The sequence below is a fragment of the Stegodyphus dumicola genome, chromosome 12 (genome assembly GCF_044657685.1).
Source record: "Stegodyphus dumicola isolate Sdum_Otavi_A_Nest chromosome 12, ASM4465768v1".
NCBI classification, from domain to species: Eukaryota; Metazoa; Arthropoda; class Arachnida; order Araneae; family Eresidae; genus Stegodyphus; species Stegodyphus dumicola.
The window spans coordinates 57,461,232-57,479,243 of NC_140779.1; the positions used below are offsets into that span (position 1 = coordinate 57,461,232).

At 34.8% G+C, this 18,012-nt stretch overlaps 1 protein-coding gene across 2 annotated transcripts in view; it reads right to left on the bottom strand.

Moving 5' to 3' along the window:
* Nucleotides 1-18,012, bottom strand: part of LOC118179389 (regulation of nuclear pre-mRNA domain-containing protein 1B) — a 75,550-nt gene that overhangs the window by 27,204 nt on the left and 30,334 nt on the right. For both annotated transcript variants that reach the window (XM_085827740.1, XM_085827741.1), the window contains exon 6: nt 9,411-9,537. In XM_085827740.1, the coding sequence (XP_085683866.1) occupies nt 9,411-9,537 (127 nt within the window). The remainder of the gene's footprint in view (nt 1-9,410; nt 9,538-18,012) is intronic.

Sequence of the window (18,012 nt, forward strand, 5' to 3'; positions counted from 1 at the left end):
CGACTTTTGACTGTATATATATATACAAACACACACATATTTCAAAAAGCCACTACATTGTAAGCCATTATGCATACTACTACATTATGAGGATTGTGTGCAGAACATGAAATGATGGCAAAATGGAGTGCACGAAAAAGCAAAAACTTTATTAAGGTTCGAAGACAAAAGCAAAAACATTTGTTCTTCACAAGATAAAATAATCGGAAAATGTATCGTTTACCGAGCAATTCCCCCCCCTTTTTTGGAGAACTAATATTTCGCAGTATTATTTTGAGAACAGCCTATTAAATTGCTCGCAGGTGCAGAAATTATTTTTCTCACACCTATTCTTACATATATACTGGAAGTAGTAACTGCATCTTCATTTACTTAACGTATTTTATAACTTTCAATAGAGGCTTTTACCTTGACTCTACTCTAGAAAAAGTTACTTCTTCCTTAAAAAAAAAAAAAAAAAAAAAAAAGGTAAGAAGTGGGTTCCATTGGGGGAGGATTCCAGATGAACATTTTTCTTAAAGATAACTAACATGTATGTGGGGAAAGGCAACGACCATAGTTGATAACACACATTTATTACTATTTACAAATATAGATTATATTAGGATTACAATTAATGAAAATGGTATACGAGCGATACAGCGGCGTCTGCTCCGCTCGCCAGCTAATCCTCGTCTTCTTCCGAAGGCGGGAAACACATGCTGATGCAATGCATGCGTCACACAGTAGGGGATTAGGGAATATCATGACATAACGTTTCCCACATTCGGCCATCATGACCGGACAGGCGACCTCGCCTGAAGCAACATAGTATATCATCAAATTAAAAAAAAATTATTATAGCATAGTAACATTGGTATAATAAAAAAAAAATAATCTGTAGATACAAAGCTGAGGATACTTACACAAATGGAGCAAAAAAATAGTTTAAACACACCACAGCAGTTAACTAAAAATAAAAAGAACATTAGTATGACAAAATGAATTAAGTTGATATAAGGGAAAAAAATATTAGAAAGTTCTCAGGTGTCATCTGTCCAAACACAGGAGGACCTATAATGCTGACAGTTTAATAAAAATTAAGTGATACGTTCAATATTGTTGGACCAGGGTTTCATGTATTCAGCACAAGTAGATGTTTTGGATGGTCCGTCGAAAAATGCACACTTTTCCACATCATATGTGTCATTTTGTTTGAGCCTGGTGACTTTATAAGGTCCGAGAAATTTCTGTTTGAGTTTTAGACCAGGGCCAAACTGAGTTCGTTTGATAGCCACGAGGTCATGAAGTTGAAATTTTTGTGCCTGTTTTCGTCGCAAATTATAAGTACGGCGATTTTCGTCTTGCACTTTAGAGATTTGCTGTTTTGCGTCCTTACGGAGATCGTCACGTTGCTGAATGAATGCAGATTTGATCTCTTCGTCGATTAGAGCAGCGATGTTTATGTCGTTTTGCGATTTCATTTTAGTCCCAAAGAGAAGTTCAAAGGGAGTAGAATTGATGCTACGTTGAAAAGTTGAATTAATAATTTGTTGCACGGCGGGAACATGGCGGTACCATTGCTCAGGGTTGGTTGTGGAGAGTTTAGAAAGGACAGCAATAATAATGGAGTTCAAACGCTCAACTTCACCGTTCGATCATGGGAGGCCAGCTGTAATAAGAACGTGCTTTATTCTCTGTGTGTCACAATAGTTTGCAAATGCAGTGGATTTGAATGCAGGGCCTCGATCAGAGATAATCCGTGAAGGATTTCCAAAGACTGATCTTCGAGATTCCAGCTGACTGATAACTTCATCTGCGTCTGTAGACTTTGTCGGATAAAGCCACACGAATTTAGTAAACGAGTCTATAACTGCCAAAATATGTTTGTATTTCTTTGATGTGGTGGCAAGGGGACCTAGGTGGTCAATATGGTACGTGTGCAAGGGTGCGTCGTCTTTCTCAATGGGGTGCAGTAGTCCATCTTGTTTGCCACGCTTTCGATTATTGAGGATGCATGGGATGCAGTTACGGATACACCGCTCAATTTTTTCTTTCAGATTTGGGATAAAATATTCGTTGTTTAAAAGTTCTTGAGTGCGGATTACGGCGAAGTGGCCTCGTTCGTGAGCTGTTTTTATGACATTTGCCTGCATATCCTCAGGCACCACAAGTAAGTCAATGCTGTTGACGTTTTTGTACAGGAGATTGTTCTTAACGAGAAAGTTATCATACGAAGGCATCGTTTGAAGGAGTGCTTTAATAGCCGTAATATGCGCGTCGGTTTCTTGTGCTTTGCGAAATTGGAGAAGGACACTGTCTTGGATAGTCATGCAACATGGACTGCGACTGAGGGCATCCACGTGAGCCATCTTTGAGCCGGTACGGTGCTCATTTTCATAGTCAAAATCTTGGAGATATAAAACCCATCGGGCTATTCTCGAATTGAGTTCCTTTTTATTTAAAGTTTGCACAAAAGCGTTGCAGTCAGTGATAATTTTAAAATGTGAACCAAGGACGTAAATACGGAACTTTTTTAAAGCTTCAACAATTGCAAGGACTTCGAGTTCATAACTGGTGTATTTACGCTCATTGTCCGATGTTTTCTTTGACATGTAGTAGACGGTGAAAGCTGTTATCGTTCATAGATTTTTGTAGTAGGACTGCCCCCAAGCCATCAATGGATGCGTCGGTATGAATTTCGATAGGACTCTTTTGATTAAAACTACTTAAAACTGGTTGTTGAGAAAGCAAATATTTTAATCTGAAATGCGGCTTTCTGATCAGCATGAAATTGAAAGGGGGTGTCCTTACGAAGGAGATCACTAAGGGGTTTTGCAATGCTAGAATATGAGGGGATAAATTTCCTAAAATATCTTGTGAGACCGAGAAAGCGTTGGACGTCTTTCGTACTCTTAGGTTCGGGGTAATTAATTACAGATTTTGTTTTCGAAGGGGAAGGAAAAAGTTTACCACCTTCGACGATATGTCCAAGAAATTCGATTTTTTTGTGAAGAAATTGACATTTATGAAAATTAACTTCTAGACCATATTCACTAGCAACTTTGAGTACTTGGTTGAGACGATGAATGGCCTCATTTTCATTTTTGGCGGGAATAACTACATCGTCCATGTAGGGTAAAACATAACCTTTGACAATTAAATCACGAAAAACATAATTTATAAAGTGCTGGAATACTGAAGGGCAATTTGAAAGACCAAATGGCATTCGAAGAAACTGGAATTGTCCATTGTGAGTTACAAAAGCTGTATATGGTTTACTTTCGTCCGCTACTGGCACATGAAAAAATCCGTTACGTAGGTCAAGAGTACTAAAAATTTGGGCGTCTTGCAGTTTATCCAAAATGACATCAATAAGAGGAAGAGGAAAATGATCCTTAATTAAAAGTCGATTAAGTTTCCTATAATCGATGCAAACACGGGGTGTACCGTCTTTTTTACGCACCACGAGAACTTGACTGGCATATGGAGATGAACAAGGTTCAATAATTTTAAGTTTCAACCATTCATTTATTTGTTTGTCAACAATTTCCCGTTCAACAAAAGGAAGGTGTCTAGGAGGGTGAAAAATTGGTTTATCATCGGATAGAGTGATATTAAGTTTAATATCTGTCGTCTGTGTTTTATTTGGGACATAAGAATTCAGCAAACGTTCTGCCGCAGCACGAGTTTCTTTGGAAACATTTGAACCAATATCAAAAGCTGGAACATCGTCATTTATTGCAAAAATGAAAGATTCAGGAGCAGTTTCAAAGCATTGCTCGGAAGGTTTTGAAAAATATATACCGTCTGGTGTAATAGTTAATTTAGCATTTGTAATTACGTCACAGCCTACAATAAGAGAAAATTGCATAGAATGATTTGGAACAACTCTAATATTAGCCGGAAAGTCCTGATTATCAATGTTGATAATGGTTTGAAAATAGCCAATAATAGGAATTTTCGAGAATCCGAAACCAGTTAACACTCCAGAATTATTTGAAAGTGGTGGGGAACCAAGTTGAATCCATGTGTTTTCGTTCAGTAATGTGACCTCACTTCCAGTGTCAATTAATCCAGAAACTGTGCTATTGAGTATAACGACAGTTTTACACATATTACCGTGAGAGGTTTGTACTGTATTTACTTCGGCAGGTGGAGTGGAAGTCTCATTTGATGTAGTGGGGCGGCAATCCATAGATTTATGTCCAAAACGACAACAAGTTAGACACTTTGGGCCAAGAGAACGATTAGGACAGGACCGTGAGAGGTGTCCGACCTCATTGCAGTTAAAACAAGTTTGTGGTTTAGTTTTAGATGGGCCAGTATTATTAAATTTCGTGTCGTGTTGTTGGTCTGAATTTTTTCGTCCAGTACCACGTCTGGGGCCATTATTCGTATTTTTAAAATTTGATGGATGAGAGATATTTGTATGTCTAGTCGTAACTACAGATTCATAAGTGCGTAACTTTTCCTTGAATTCAGAATATGATTTTGCACCGTAGAGAATAATTTTATCGGATGGGGTACCTAGTATTCCTTGAATGGTATACTGAATGACAGAAGCCTCGTCGATAACACCGTCACCACGATTCGCGATTTCGCGCATGGCGATAAAATATTGCAAAGAGCTTTCATTCGAGCGCATTTTTCTTCTTTCGAGTTGTTTATGAATTTCAATAGACGTAATTTTATCGGAGAACTCATTAAGTAATAATGTTTTAAACATGTCGTATGAATTGAGATTCCGTTGTGAAAACAAAAAAGTTTTAGCAGTACCCATAACAAGTCGTTTCGCAAAAACTAATTTTTGCTGGTCGGTAAGATTTGGGAATAATTGGAAATTATCCTCTATATTGTTGAAAAAAGCGCGGATTGAATAGGAATCATTGCCTGAAAAGTTTCTGCAAGTGTTTGAAAGATCTCTCAAAATAAACCATAAGTTATGACTCATCTCGCGAATATCGGTCTTCGCCGTCATATAAACACTGGAGCGACTCGAATTCAAATTTATTACTTCCGCGTCAGAAGAAACAACGCGATTTGGGCTTGGCGCCGTGGAGGGAGGGGAAGGGGGAACAGAAGAACGTAGACCTACAGGCGTCGGTGTTTGAAATTGAATGATCGTCATCGCATAAAAAACTAACATCTAGGGAACTGTGAAAATCCGTCAGATTAGTGAGCGCATGAAAAATTTTTTCACATAAAACATCTTTATTAGTGGAAGCTTCCAAATGTAATAAATTTGCCACTGATATAAAATCTGATAAAGAAAAATCTTTTAATAGAAGTTCTTTATGTTTTGCCAAATCGAAACTGTCCGGGAACGCGGCAAAATTTCGCATTCTCTTTCGCGAAGAATGAATCGGAATATCCGAGCACGGTATTAAATAATTTAATAACTCGTGTTGTGCCATATTTAAGAGAATTCGCTATCAATGGGATATCACCTAATTTTAGGGCCATAGTTCTTTAAACAGTAAAATAGGACAATATGAATATGAAATAGGGTATGTATGAATGAGAATTAAACAGTATAAACACAGCTTAAAATCGTAATACTAATAAATTATGAACGAATTATGGAAAAATGGGCCTACCTAACTTTGGGGCAGTCCTTATAATCCAATATATATCTTGGCCAATCCAATGTAATCCAAAATCGAATTTCGATTTAACGTCCAAAATCAGAAGAACGGACAAGTAGCATGTAACATCATTCACATATGTCATCCAGCTTGAAGAATATTAAATCGTCATAAAGGCACGTCTTCATTCACATACGTCGTCTGGCTTGAAGAAGAATATTAAATCGTCATAAAGGCACGTCTTGCCTTTGTTAGCTTTCTGAACGTCTTTAGTAATTGCTGGTGTCTAGGGTTCGATTATAACGCATGCACAAAAGGCACGGCCGAGCCCCCAAAATGTGGGGAAAGGCAACGACCATAGTTGATAACACACATTTATTACTATTTACAAATATAGATTATATTAGGATTACAATTAATGAAAATGGTATACAAGCGATAGAGCGACGTCTGCTCCGCTCGCCAGCTAATCCTCGTCTTCTTCCGAAGGCGGGAAACACATGCTGACGCAATGCATACGTCACACAGTAGGGGATTAGGGAATATCATGACATAACGTTTCCCACATGTATATACATGTTTCATTTTTTTTTATTAAAGTATTATGCATCTGTTAAAATTGTTTCAATTTCCCCCTCCCTTTAAAACTCAATAAATATGAACAATACATTCATCTACATTTATTGATAAAGAAGTTGTCCCCTCCTAAATTTAAAAGGCGACAGGTATATCTGATAACTTGCAGATCTGAGTTTTCTTTTTTTTAAGTTGCCTATAACAACAGTCTTCATGCCTACCATTCCTGATGCATTGTCAGCAATAAGTGCTAAACCATTATCCAGAAGAATTGCACTTTCTTTTAACGTTGTAATAATTAGCTGTGGTACATTAAAGCCTACAGAATCTTTTCCTTAAATGGGGACAGAACATAAACTACACTAAATTTCTGAAGACTCTCAATTTAAAAAAGAAACAGTTGGATACAGTTTCACACCAGTATTACTGTTTCCATCTCTAGAGAGGCAGAATGGAACTGTTTTAATGCAATCAATAATTAAAGATTTATTTTTCATTCCTATCTCTTGAACCCATTTTTTTTTTTCCTACGCACTACTACCATTTCTGTTCTTGCTCTTGAATATCTCTTAGCAATTTCACTGCTGGAAAACAATTTTTTAAATAAAGCTGCAACATGATCTCATGAATTTAGTGGCAAGTTGTGCTCCAGTAAAAAGGCAGAGAACAGGTGTTCTGCATTAATAACTTCTTGACCTTTTGTTTCCACAGAAATTTTATTTTTTCCAATCCAACTCATGTTGTCCTTGTGTATGCATGTTTAAGAACATCGACTTTTCACCAAGCAAAATTGAAAAATCGCAATGATAAAGGGTACACATCGCAAATGCATTTCCTTGACAAAAAATAATACAAGGAAAGTCATCTGTGTATGGCTTATTAAAAAGTACATGAATATTTTTCTTTTTCTGCAGACATAACTAAAAAAAATTGCAATTTCTTAGACGATTTCTCAGAAGCACATGAAACTCATGACGCTCAGTGGTGAGATGAACAAAAAAACAGCCTCGGTCTTGCTTTATGCTCAATAGTTAATATACTCCAGATGACCTGTAGTGGCACTTAATGTTCATTGGAGAATTGGAACATGATATTTTCAGGCAAATATGCTCTCACAGACAAAGAGTGCCATTACATCTTACTGATGAAACAACTTTGTTTTCTTTTGTACGTAATCTGGATAAAAATCAAGCCCTTTCAAAGGCCAAAAACAACTTTTTGGGGGACAAATACTGAAGTATTAGGCTAAGTTACATAAAAACCACGAGAAATTTTCAGAGTAAGAGAAAGTCAGGAGAAATACATCATAAATTGCGTTGGCAGAAGTATGGTCAGAAATCAGAAGTGTCTTTTGCCGAAATCATGAGAGTTGGCAACTCTGCCACTGCCATCATTTCTTCTACTTTTGAATGCCTGCAAGAAACCACCTTTTTTCATGGCATGCAGTACTCTTGTTGCATTTTCATGAACTTCCTCTAGGGACTGGAAACAATGTCTTTACGAAGTGGTTTTAAGTTTGGAAAAAAGAAAAAAGTCTCTTGGGGTCTTCAGAGAATAGAATAAATGGGGCGAAACAGAAGTGCAATATTTTGTCAGATAATTGGTAACAAGGAATGATGAGTACAGCATTGTTATGATGCAACATGACTGATTCCTTTCCAGTTCAGGTTTCTTCTTGTCCACCTCAAACATGTTAGAATTCTCTAGTAGATTTCTTGTTTGCTGTCCGACCATAGAGTACAAATTTCTAGCGCACTCTGATCATATTGATAGCAGTAGGGCATCAAGTCCTTGTATCTTTAACCTAATTTCTACTGTCTTTAAAATGTTGAAACCAATTATAGCAATGTGTTCGGCATATGCATTCATCCTTGTATGCTTTATTAAGTATCTGAACTGTTTGCCTGAAAGTTTTATGCAAAATTTCACATAAACACATACTATATTTCCAACTCATTTCATTTTTGCTTCTTCACTATTGGATGAACAGCTTATACACAACTTTACTCAGCTGGTAGTTTCTTGGAAACTAATGCATAAATCAGAACCCAGTAAAAGGTAATACAGTAAGACCCCGCTTAACGCAGGGGATACGTTCCATCAAAGTAGAGCGTAATGCGAAACAGCGCTAAACGAGGCTATCTTTACACGTAAATATTGGGGTTAGGGGAAGATGGCTAGGAAATTGGTTAGGTATTAAATTTAAAAAGTATGTTTTTTAAATAAAAATAAAACCAAGCATTTATTTCTTAAAGCCCAAATTAATACCACATTATTATTCCTTGCAAAAATAAAAACAAAATATAAATAACAAAACGAATATTCTTAAAAAAAATAAATAAAAATAAAATTCTAAGTCAGTCATATTTAGTTAGCCTTCCACGTTTTCAGTGTTCTGCCTTTTTGTGACAAAAGCATCTAATGTTGTTTGCCTTTTTCTTTTGCGTTGTTCTCTTAAAAGTTCTTCATAAACGAATAGAGCATCTCTAACACCACGCCTTACTTTTGAGCTCCTGTCAAAATTCGGATCATTTTCAATGAATTGATCCATTATTTCAGTTATGGTAGACAAACTCCTTTTTACAAATGCCATCGAAAGTTCTTTTTGCTCTTCTTCTGAATCACTGCTGTCAACATTTTTGTTTTCTTCTTGTTCAGTTAATTCCTTGAGCTCATCATTAGAAAGACTAGCCGCTGCTTCTTGAATTATTTCTTCGACATCTTCCACATTTACCCCTTCAAAATATGTCTGTACAATACCGCACCAAACAAGAAATACAAGTACACTCTTTCGGATATGTATTTGAAACCTATCGCTGCATAATATTTCGTGGAATCCCCGTATGCTGCGAGCGATTTCGTGGAATACCCGGGTTGAAATAAAAGAGCGCTAAACCAAAACAGTGTTAAGCGGGGTCTTACTGTATGTTGGAAATATCAAAAAATAAATGCTAGCTTCTTTTTCCGTTAATGGAAGATTGAAAATGGTAAGTTTAATGAATATTACATAATTACTTAAAAATATACTTTAGTTTATTTTTAAGGATTAGCATAATTTTTCTGACTTTGTTTCTTTTTCCTAATTTTACGGTTTTTTATCATAAAAATGGAAACTTCATAGTGATTATGCATTGTATCTATATCTACTAAAAGTTAAAATTACAGTATCACAGCCACAACTTCTGTTTTAAAATATTTTTAACTTTTAAGCAAAATTAATTTCATATTTTCAAATAATGAATAAAAACATTCAATAATTACACTTACTTTGTATTTTTTCTAATAATGTAATATCAGAAACTTCTGGTGGTAAACTGGCTATTTTTTCCCGAACTACTGCATCTGTTGATGGACAGTTCTCCAAATCTTGAAGGGCTTTGATTAATTCTTCTACCTAGATTGCAGAGTTTAACATAAATAAGAATACAAGTTTTCTGCATCAAGTCTAGAAACAAATCATGCTTTCAAAACAGCTTGGGAAAAAAAGAAAAAAGGGGGAAATGATAAAATCTGATGTAGCCAACATATGTCCTCCCACTACAGAATAGCAAAAAGCTTTAAGTAAACTTTTACTTCCGGTTGATCATTTGTCAATAAAATCTAATTATAGTACTTACATACTATACAGTCATGGCTACTGACAAACCATGAAGGTGGAGATCCTGCCTAATTTGCATCAACTGATCCTGCAGGTTTCTGCCACCCTTATATTTGCAATTTTTATGATAAATTATTCATCAGTCTTTTGCACTCTGTAAAAAGCCTATTCTGTTAGGCCTTCTGATTTTACCGAAAGCTCTATTTAAAATGTCACGAATACAAATTTCTCACAGGTGATTGTTTCAACCTACTACTGTTTTGTTGGTCATATCCAACCCATTCAACAAGTGTTTAGTTCTAAATGAGGCAGAGTGAAGTCACAAATATGATTACAGAGCCCTCAAACTTACTTAAAAAAAAAAAAAAAAAGAGCAAGAACAGTGAACAGTGAACTCATCGTGGGCTGTATAGATGCAAAATCTCAACATGTGTCCTGATATATGATATATCAGTTAAGAAAAATGCATGAAATGAAACCATAACTCAAAAATAAATTAAAGAAATGTTGAAAATATATTTACGTTTACGAATATACTTATATTTACCCACTAAAGAAGTCCATATTTGTAATACTCTGACTACATTATAAAAAATGTTGCAACAACGAAATATTAAATTTGGATGACAAAAGGAAATTTTAAATTTTACTTACAAAAGGAATTACAGCAACCTATACATCATATGAAGCCAATTATGAAATTATGAAGCCATCATATGAAATCTGATTTTTCCCTACCTGAATTAAAAAGATTTAGTAAATCCTGATCCAAGTCTTCCAGATTGTCACATTCATCCTCTTGGTTTACAGTCTCTTTATCTAAGGATATAATTTCAGCTTCTTTGAACCCTGCTATTATTGATGATGTTTTTACCGATTTCCACACACTTCCTCCCCACTTTGCAACTTCTTCATAAGATGCTCTACGCATTTTACTGCTTTTGGTATACGTATGCAATCCTTCACTCATCCAACACTCCCACCGCTTTCGGACTTCAGCTTTGAAGGATTTATTACCTGACAAATAATGGTTGTAAGATTTTTGTCAAACCACCAGGAATTATTTCTACGGTCGAAGACAATTTTTGACATATGGTTTTCACTGACTCAAGTAAATGAGCACGCATGGAATCCATTATCAATAACCCTTTTGGTTGGAAAAAAGATCCCTTATGACACTGCCAAACTTTTTGTAGCCACTGATGCATGATTGTTTCGCACATCCAGCCGTTCTCGTTTGCACAAATAATTATGTTATTAGGAAAATTTACCTTCAGAATAGTTTTTCATTAAAAAATGATCATTGCCTTTAGCTTGTCACCGTTTGCGGCACAAGCTAACACACATGTAAATGACATTCTTTCATGCCCTGTCGTAAGCACAGATATAGTTTTTGCACCAGTTTCATCAACAGTTCTGTTTGCAGGCAAGTCGAAAGCTAACGGCGTTTCATCCATACTTATTATCCGTGACCGAAGAAGTTTTTTTTGGTCAATAATATGTCACCTATTTTAGAAAAGATGTCTTTTTATCCTGCCAGTTTATTGGTAATTGTTGCCCAACTGTTGTTCTAATACACACAGAAATATTTTTTATTTTCATAAATCTGCTACACTAGCAAGGCCCTCCTTTGAAATCATTTATGTTCATTTGTTTTGCTATAAATTTTGCTTGTAAGCGAATTTTTACAGTCGAAATTGCCATTCCCTTTCCTCGTTGCTCCTTTATCCAGTTTGCAAGGTCGTCCTCTAGATTTGGCCACCTTACAGTACCACTTCTTTTGGCTCGTTTCTGTTGTGGCATATTTTTAAGTTTTCTTTTCAGTTCTCCAACGTCGAATACATCTCTCGTTCACTTCAAACTCTCGAGCTGCTGACCCATTTCCAATTTGTTCAGCCCGTGAAATTACATTAAGCTTAAAACCAGCAGTATAGCTTCTGTGCCATTTAGGTGCCATTTCCAAAAATTTTCCACTCCCTTCTTACTTAAAAACTATCCAACAAGTACTTGTACCCAAACTGATGGGATCTGTATCTGGCAGAATGCCAAGAAAAAATGATTCATGCTGAAGGGAAAATACGCCAGAGTTCATTACTGTGAGGCAGGCGGAGTTGTGTCCGCCTTTAAAAAAAATTGCAGAAAAGGCAGGGGTGGGGAGAGGATGGGTCCTGGAAGATTCATGGAATGGCAGAGGAGAGTGACTATTCAAACTGATGAGAATGCTGATTTGAAAGGGGGAAGAATGTTATTGTTCTGAGATCCCGTTTAGGATGAATAAGGCATGTAGGTCCGTTCAAGGGATAGAATATAAACAAAATAACATTCGCAAAAAGAAACTGAGTGGTCTTTTGTGTGGGAACAGCACCAGTCTATGTACAATGACAAGGCCATCCAAACTATGTACAATGACCATCATAGGAAATATTTTATTTTTAGTGCACCTAAACACCGCACCCACTGAAAATTTAAGTTTTAAACACGTAAACGCCGCTGCGTTTCTTCTGGAAATTACCGTATATTTGTATTTCAAAACAAAACTACTATATGCCTCATCATCCTGTTATTAAGACAGACAGTGAAACTACAAAATTAAGAGTAGTTTACGATGCTTTGTCCAAAAAGCTTAATAGATTGTCTTTAAAATCTTGAATGAATGTTTATATGTCAATGATCTGCTGGCAGGAGCAAGTTCCGTATCTGAAGCTCGAAAGTGGTCTACGGATGCAAAATTAATCTTTTGAGGCAGCCATGAATCTGAGAAAAAAGGGAACGAATTCAAATGAGCTTTTGAAAATCTGAAATGATACGGGATTTGAAAATCATTCAATTTCTAAAAATTGTAAAGTAACACTGAAAGTATTGGGTATTGTTTGGAACAGCGAAACTGATGAATTTAGTTTTGATGCTTCCTCTATTTTGCCATTGCTAGAGAGCGTTTTGAAATTTGCATGTAAAATTTATCACCCTATGGGATTAATTATGCCATTTGTAATTAGAGTCAAGATTCTGTTTCAAGAGAGAGGTGCAGGATGGCATGAAGAACTAAGTGAGGATTTGAAAGAAAAATGGAAGAATTGGTGTAAGGACATTTCTAAATTGGAAACTTTATCAATTACCTAGATGTGTTTCAAATCAGATCTCAATGAAATCCATTTACATATTTTTGTCGACATTAGTGAATTAGCATACGAAGCCATCGCATATGTCCTCTATGAAACATCAGATGAAACTTTTGAAGTTAGCTTTGTAACATCTAAATTAAGGGTACCAGTAAAGAAGTTAACTTTGCCATGGCTAAAGCTGATGGCAACACTGATTGCTGTAAGAATACTCAACTTCTTAAAACCTATTTTTCACACAAGGGATAATTACTTCTTGCAGCCTGATTCCTGAGTAACTGCTGGATCCGCAGAAATACCAAACAGTGGAAGGTTTACAACGTGAATGGAATTAGTGAATTTCGAGAGATATCTGATCCATTGAATCAGAGACAGTGCAGCAGTCGAGATAATTCAGTGGATGTAATATCAAGAGGTTGTAGAGCAGCAAATTTGGTTAACAATGAAAATTCGTTTGGAGGTCCCAGTTCTTTATAACAAGCTGAGGAAACATGGCCTCTCAATAAAGTTGAAATCTGTCCTTTGACTATAGAGAAAAGAAGATCAAAACTTAAAATATCAGTGAATGCCACATTTGACAAAAATAAGAAAAAGAAAATTTACTTTCTAAATTTGAAGAAATATGGTTCAGTTGCAAAGCTAAGATATTCAAATTTAATGTGAGAAACAAAAACAAGGAAGACAGAATTCAAGCTGAATTAAGGAAATATAGAGGAAAAGTTTCCAGAAGAATTAAAGAATCTTAAAGAAGGGGAAAAAAATATTCTGAAAGAATCAAAGATCTTGAATTCATCTTTAGATGAGAAAGAAATTATTGCAGTTGGTGGGAGATTAAACGAATCAAAAATGAAGTTTTATGAAAAACATCCAATGTTGCTGCCTGCAAAGCACAGATTCAGTGAATTTATAATTAACGGGGTTCGTACACATTTCTGCACATGGAAATTAAGTACTTTTAAGGACCATTAATGAAAAAAAATTAAGGACCTATCAGCAAATGGAAGCTGAATAAATACAATTAAATTTCAATCAACTTATGTATGAACTCCGTTTCTGTAATAACCCTCTAAAAATAAAATAGATCCGTACGTAGGATGCATTCTTATTAAACATAATTTAATAAATATGACTATAAAACAGATTTGAGAATAAAATCCACTTTTAAAATTTATCAGGTAGCATTAAATATTTTGCACATATAATAGTTGGACATATTTAAAAGAAGATTAGGGACATTCTATTTATGTTTTACTAACAGTTAACTTTACATTGATTTTTTCTTTTATGTCTCATTTTGCCACGTACTTAGTCTAGAGGCTTAGTAAATAGCAGGCAGATTTTATACAAAATGGCATAGGTTAAAATGAGAAATAAAATCATAATCAGCATGATTCGTAACAGAAGATTGGCTGTTGCCAGTGCTGCTGCTTGCCTAGAGAGAGATCTGTTGATCAGAATGAACCTGAAAGCCTGATGTAGTTTTGAAGTTGGCAAATTTTAAAAGTTAGTTGTGCTCCATCTGTCTGACACAGTTAATGTTATAACTTCATATACAGTTCCTGGGACTGTAACTTAGTTAACATATTTTAAGGTTCCAATATGCCACTAATGTAGCAGAGGTGATAAATTGTTTTGTACAGTCAAAAGTCGTTAATTCGGACCTCAAACCTACAAACTTTCTGCGCATGTGTCGCGTTGACACATAGGTGTTTACGTGCACGCATAAGACCTTTACGGCTGCGAATATGGTTGTGCACATGCTCATAAAATGTTTACGCATGTGCGTTTAATGTATAACGGACAGCGTAAGCTAAGCTAAAATTATCTAATTCAGTTAATGTTGCAGATTGTGTTGTTCCTTAATCTTCGAATTGGATCCGGCTTATTATTTTTTGCAGACTGTTAGAGCAATTTTGTAAAAGTAAGCTTAAACTTTCGATTATATCAAATAGAATTTCTGATATATATTTAAAAATATGTAAAGGATCTAAAGCGAAAGCATGTTTCGAAATCCGAAATCTGTTTATCAATTTCACGCTGCTTGGCGGGGGGAACACCGCGGCGCGCAATGAATTGGAAGTTGATCTGTCAGCACTATCCTTATCTTCAGGGCAGATGTTTTTATTTTATTTGGCTTATAATTCTTTACCAAATGTAGTATTTCATCTCGATGTGCTCCGTCTTTGATATGATTTAAAACAAGTTCCTCATCATTATAATTCGCTTCCGATAGTGAAGAAAGGGACAGAGGTTATTGAAAACGAAAAAATTTCGATTGACAAATTAGTCGGTATTCTCGACACAGAAATTATAGGACTTGAACAGCGGAACTTTGTAACTAAACAAGAAATTATGTCTGTTTAATAGAATTAAAGAGAAAGTATTATCACATAAAACGAAGCAACTTAAATAACTTACATTGAAAGAAATGTTTAATAAAGTAAACAAATAAATATTAAGCTTTTTCTTTTTGTAAATTTTGATACCCTTTAGATCATAATTGTTCTTCATTTCATAAATTATGGTTTCATATTTTTAATTTTGTAATTTCTGCATGCCATCTTACCAGATTTAAACTGATGATCTATAATCCGGAAAAATCGATAATCCGGAATAGCCGAAGTCCCGACGAGTCCGGATTAACGACTGTATTATTTTAAGTCTCACTAGATGAAAAGAATAAGTTTTGCATTAATTTTTACAATTTTGTGCTGTATCTTGCGACCACAGTAAAAGACAATAACTTGTTTTAATATGTAGAGATAACTTTTAAAGGTGAACCATTAGTTATAAATAATTACATTACGTAGTTAAATACCCTTAATCGTTATAGATTTACATGACCACTATTAAATTTTTATTCATTTTTTAAAACATTTCTTGAAAAAGCACTATTAAAATCACAATCTAATAACATTTCACAGTTTAAAATGCATGTAATTTTAAACTATCAGCTTTAAATCAATGTAATAACATTGATCCTTAAACGGTATTAGGGTAATTCCACATTTAAAAGCTAAGCAACAACACATAACAAAATATTTGAGTCTTTTTAATTTGAAGCCTTCCCAGACATTTTGGTTTAATTTATATCTATTTTCTTGTCTTTAAACATCTTTCCTAGCAATTAAAAATCTTTTTCAACACAAACCAATGTTCCCACTAGTTTCTGTGTGCTTTATCTCATAATTTGACAGTCTCTTACAATTTTATTACAGTAACAAGGTTTTACTTGATCTGGTAAAAGTTAAATAGTACAAAACCTCTTGTAGACATTAAGCAAATTATCACTATGTCTGAAAGTAACTACAAAGTCACACAAACGTTTAAAATAAACCTTTTAATTTCTTTTATTCTAAAAAACCAAATGCATTTAGAATGTAAAGAAAAAGTTGATAAATATGAAATGATGTATAGTAAGTTTCAGGGCCGATGAGGCAGAATTTTTAGAATTTAGTGACACACCGAGCAACAAAATCTAGAAATGGCAAAACTTTTAGAATTTAGGACAGGCAGTGGGAGCAGAATTTAGGATCCATGGGGATTGCATCAGGTGGGAAAATGCCTGTGTATGATCCATTGAGACATACAAGGTGAATCTTTTAAATTGTCAGTTTTCAATTTCTTTATTAATAGAAAAATTCTTTGATATAAATGCCTGTCCATGCAAAAAGATTAGAAACATTTTTGATATTTTCCATACTTGCGTCTAGTGAGAAAATAAAGGGAAGATAAATATGTTAAGAAACAGACTTTTAACAACATTCAAACATTATGTTTTCAATGTTTTTCCGAAAATTCCCCCAAAATGTAAGAAATTCTTCACAAACTTTCTGCAAAATACATCCATTATGTGTTAATACAATGAAGACATTTTCATTTTGTCAATTTTTTTAGCCGTTTAATAAAAGAATTCTTATCCCCAAAAGCAGAAAGTTGTTTAACCCGGGAGAAGTTGCGCGGGGCACAGAGTTACCCCATGCGTCAAAAATCAACAATCCTAACCGGAAATATTTCATTTTAATGAATCATCCTTCTAATATCCTCCTGTTTGACACTACCCTTGGAATGTGTATTGTTATTTTTGCTTATTTTTCTTTTCTGCGAGAGAAGCAATCGTTTCTTGGAATCCATGAGCGAATGGGGTGACTCGTGCAATCGTTACTGCTTCGAAATTTTCCATTAGTAGCAGTTTAGCTTCGTGCTCTCGAGTGTTGCCATTGTTGATCTGTTGGATAATTTGATAGATAATGACTTAAAAACGTAAATTTACCAAATATGAAAAAGAGATGGAACGTTTGAAAACTCTATTAGATGAAGTTGAGTCTTCTGAAGAAGAAATTGATCAAGATAGTGAAAATGAATCTGATGAAGAAATATACAGTTCTTATGTAAAATGACAGCAAAAGTGAATTTGAGCAGAAGGATGAAGACGATGGAAATCCTGATTTAGTAAAAAGTATTTTTATTAGAAAAAATAAGAGTTTGGCAGAAAGGAAAAGCAAATCAAAAAGTGAAAATGTCTCAAATTATATAAACTCATTTACCAGGATAAAAGGAACTGCACGCAATATAACGGAGCCTCTAGAGAGTTAGGAATTGTTTTTCAATGCTAAAATGATATGATCCATTGTAGAGTGCACAAATATTTATATTGAAAAAATATCGTTAAATTACACCAGAGATCGGGATGCCAAAACGACAAATGATGTGGAAATTAAGAGTACTTTTAGGGCTTTTATATCCGTGTGGCTTGCATAAATCGTCACATACAAATACGCAATATTTGTGGGCTACTGATGGATTAGGCATTCAAATTTTACGGAACACAATGTCACATAAAAGATTTAATTTTCTTCTCAGGTGTCTACGATTAGACTATGTGACCAATCGTGAAGCTCGGGAAAAATTAGACAAACTGGCAGCTGTGAGAGAATTTTTTGCCGATTTCAATGAAAATTGCCAGAAGATATACATTATTGGTGAATATGTTACCATCAAAAAAAAAAAAAAAAAAAAAAAAAAAAAAAAAAAAAAATTAGAGAAATTTTGAGGGCGGTGTTTATTTTGTCAGTATATACCCAGCAAACCAGTGAAGTATGGAATCAAAATATTTGCCTTAGTAGATTCAAGAATTTTCTACAACTATAAC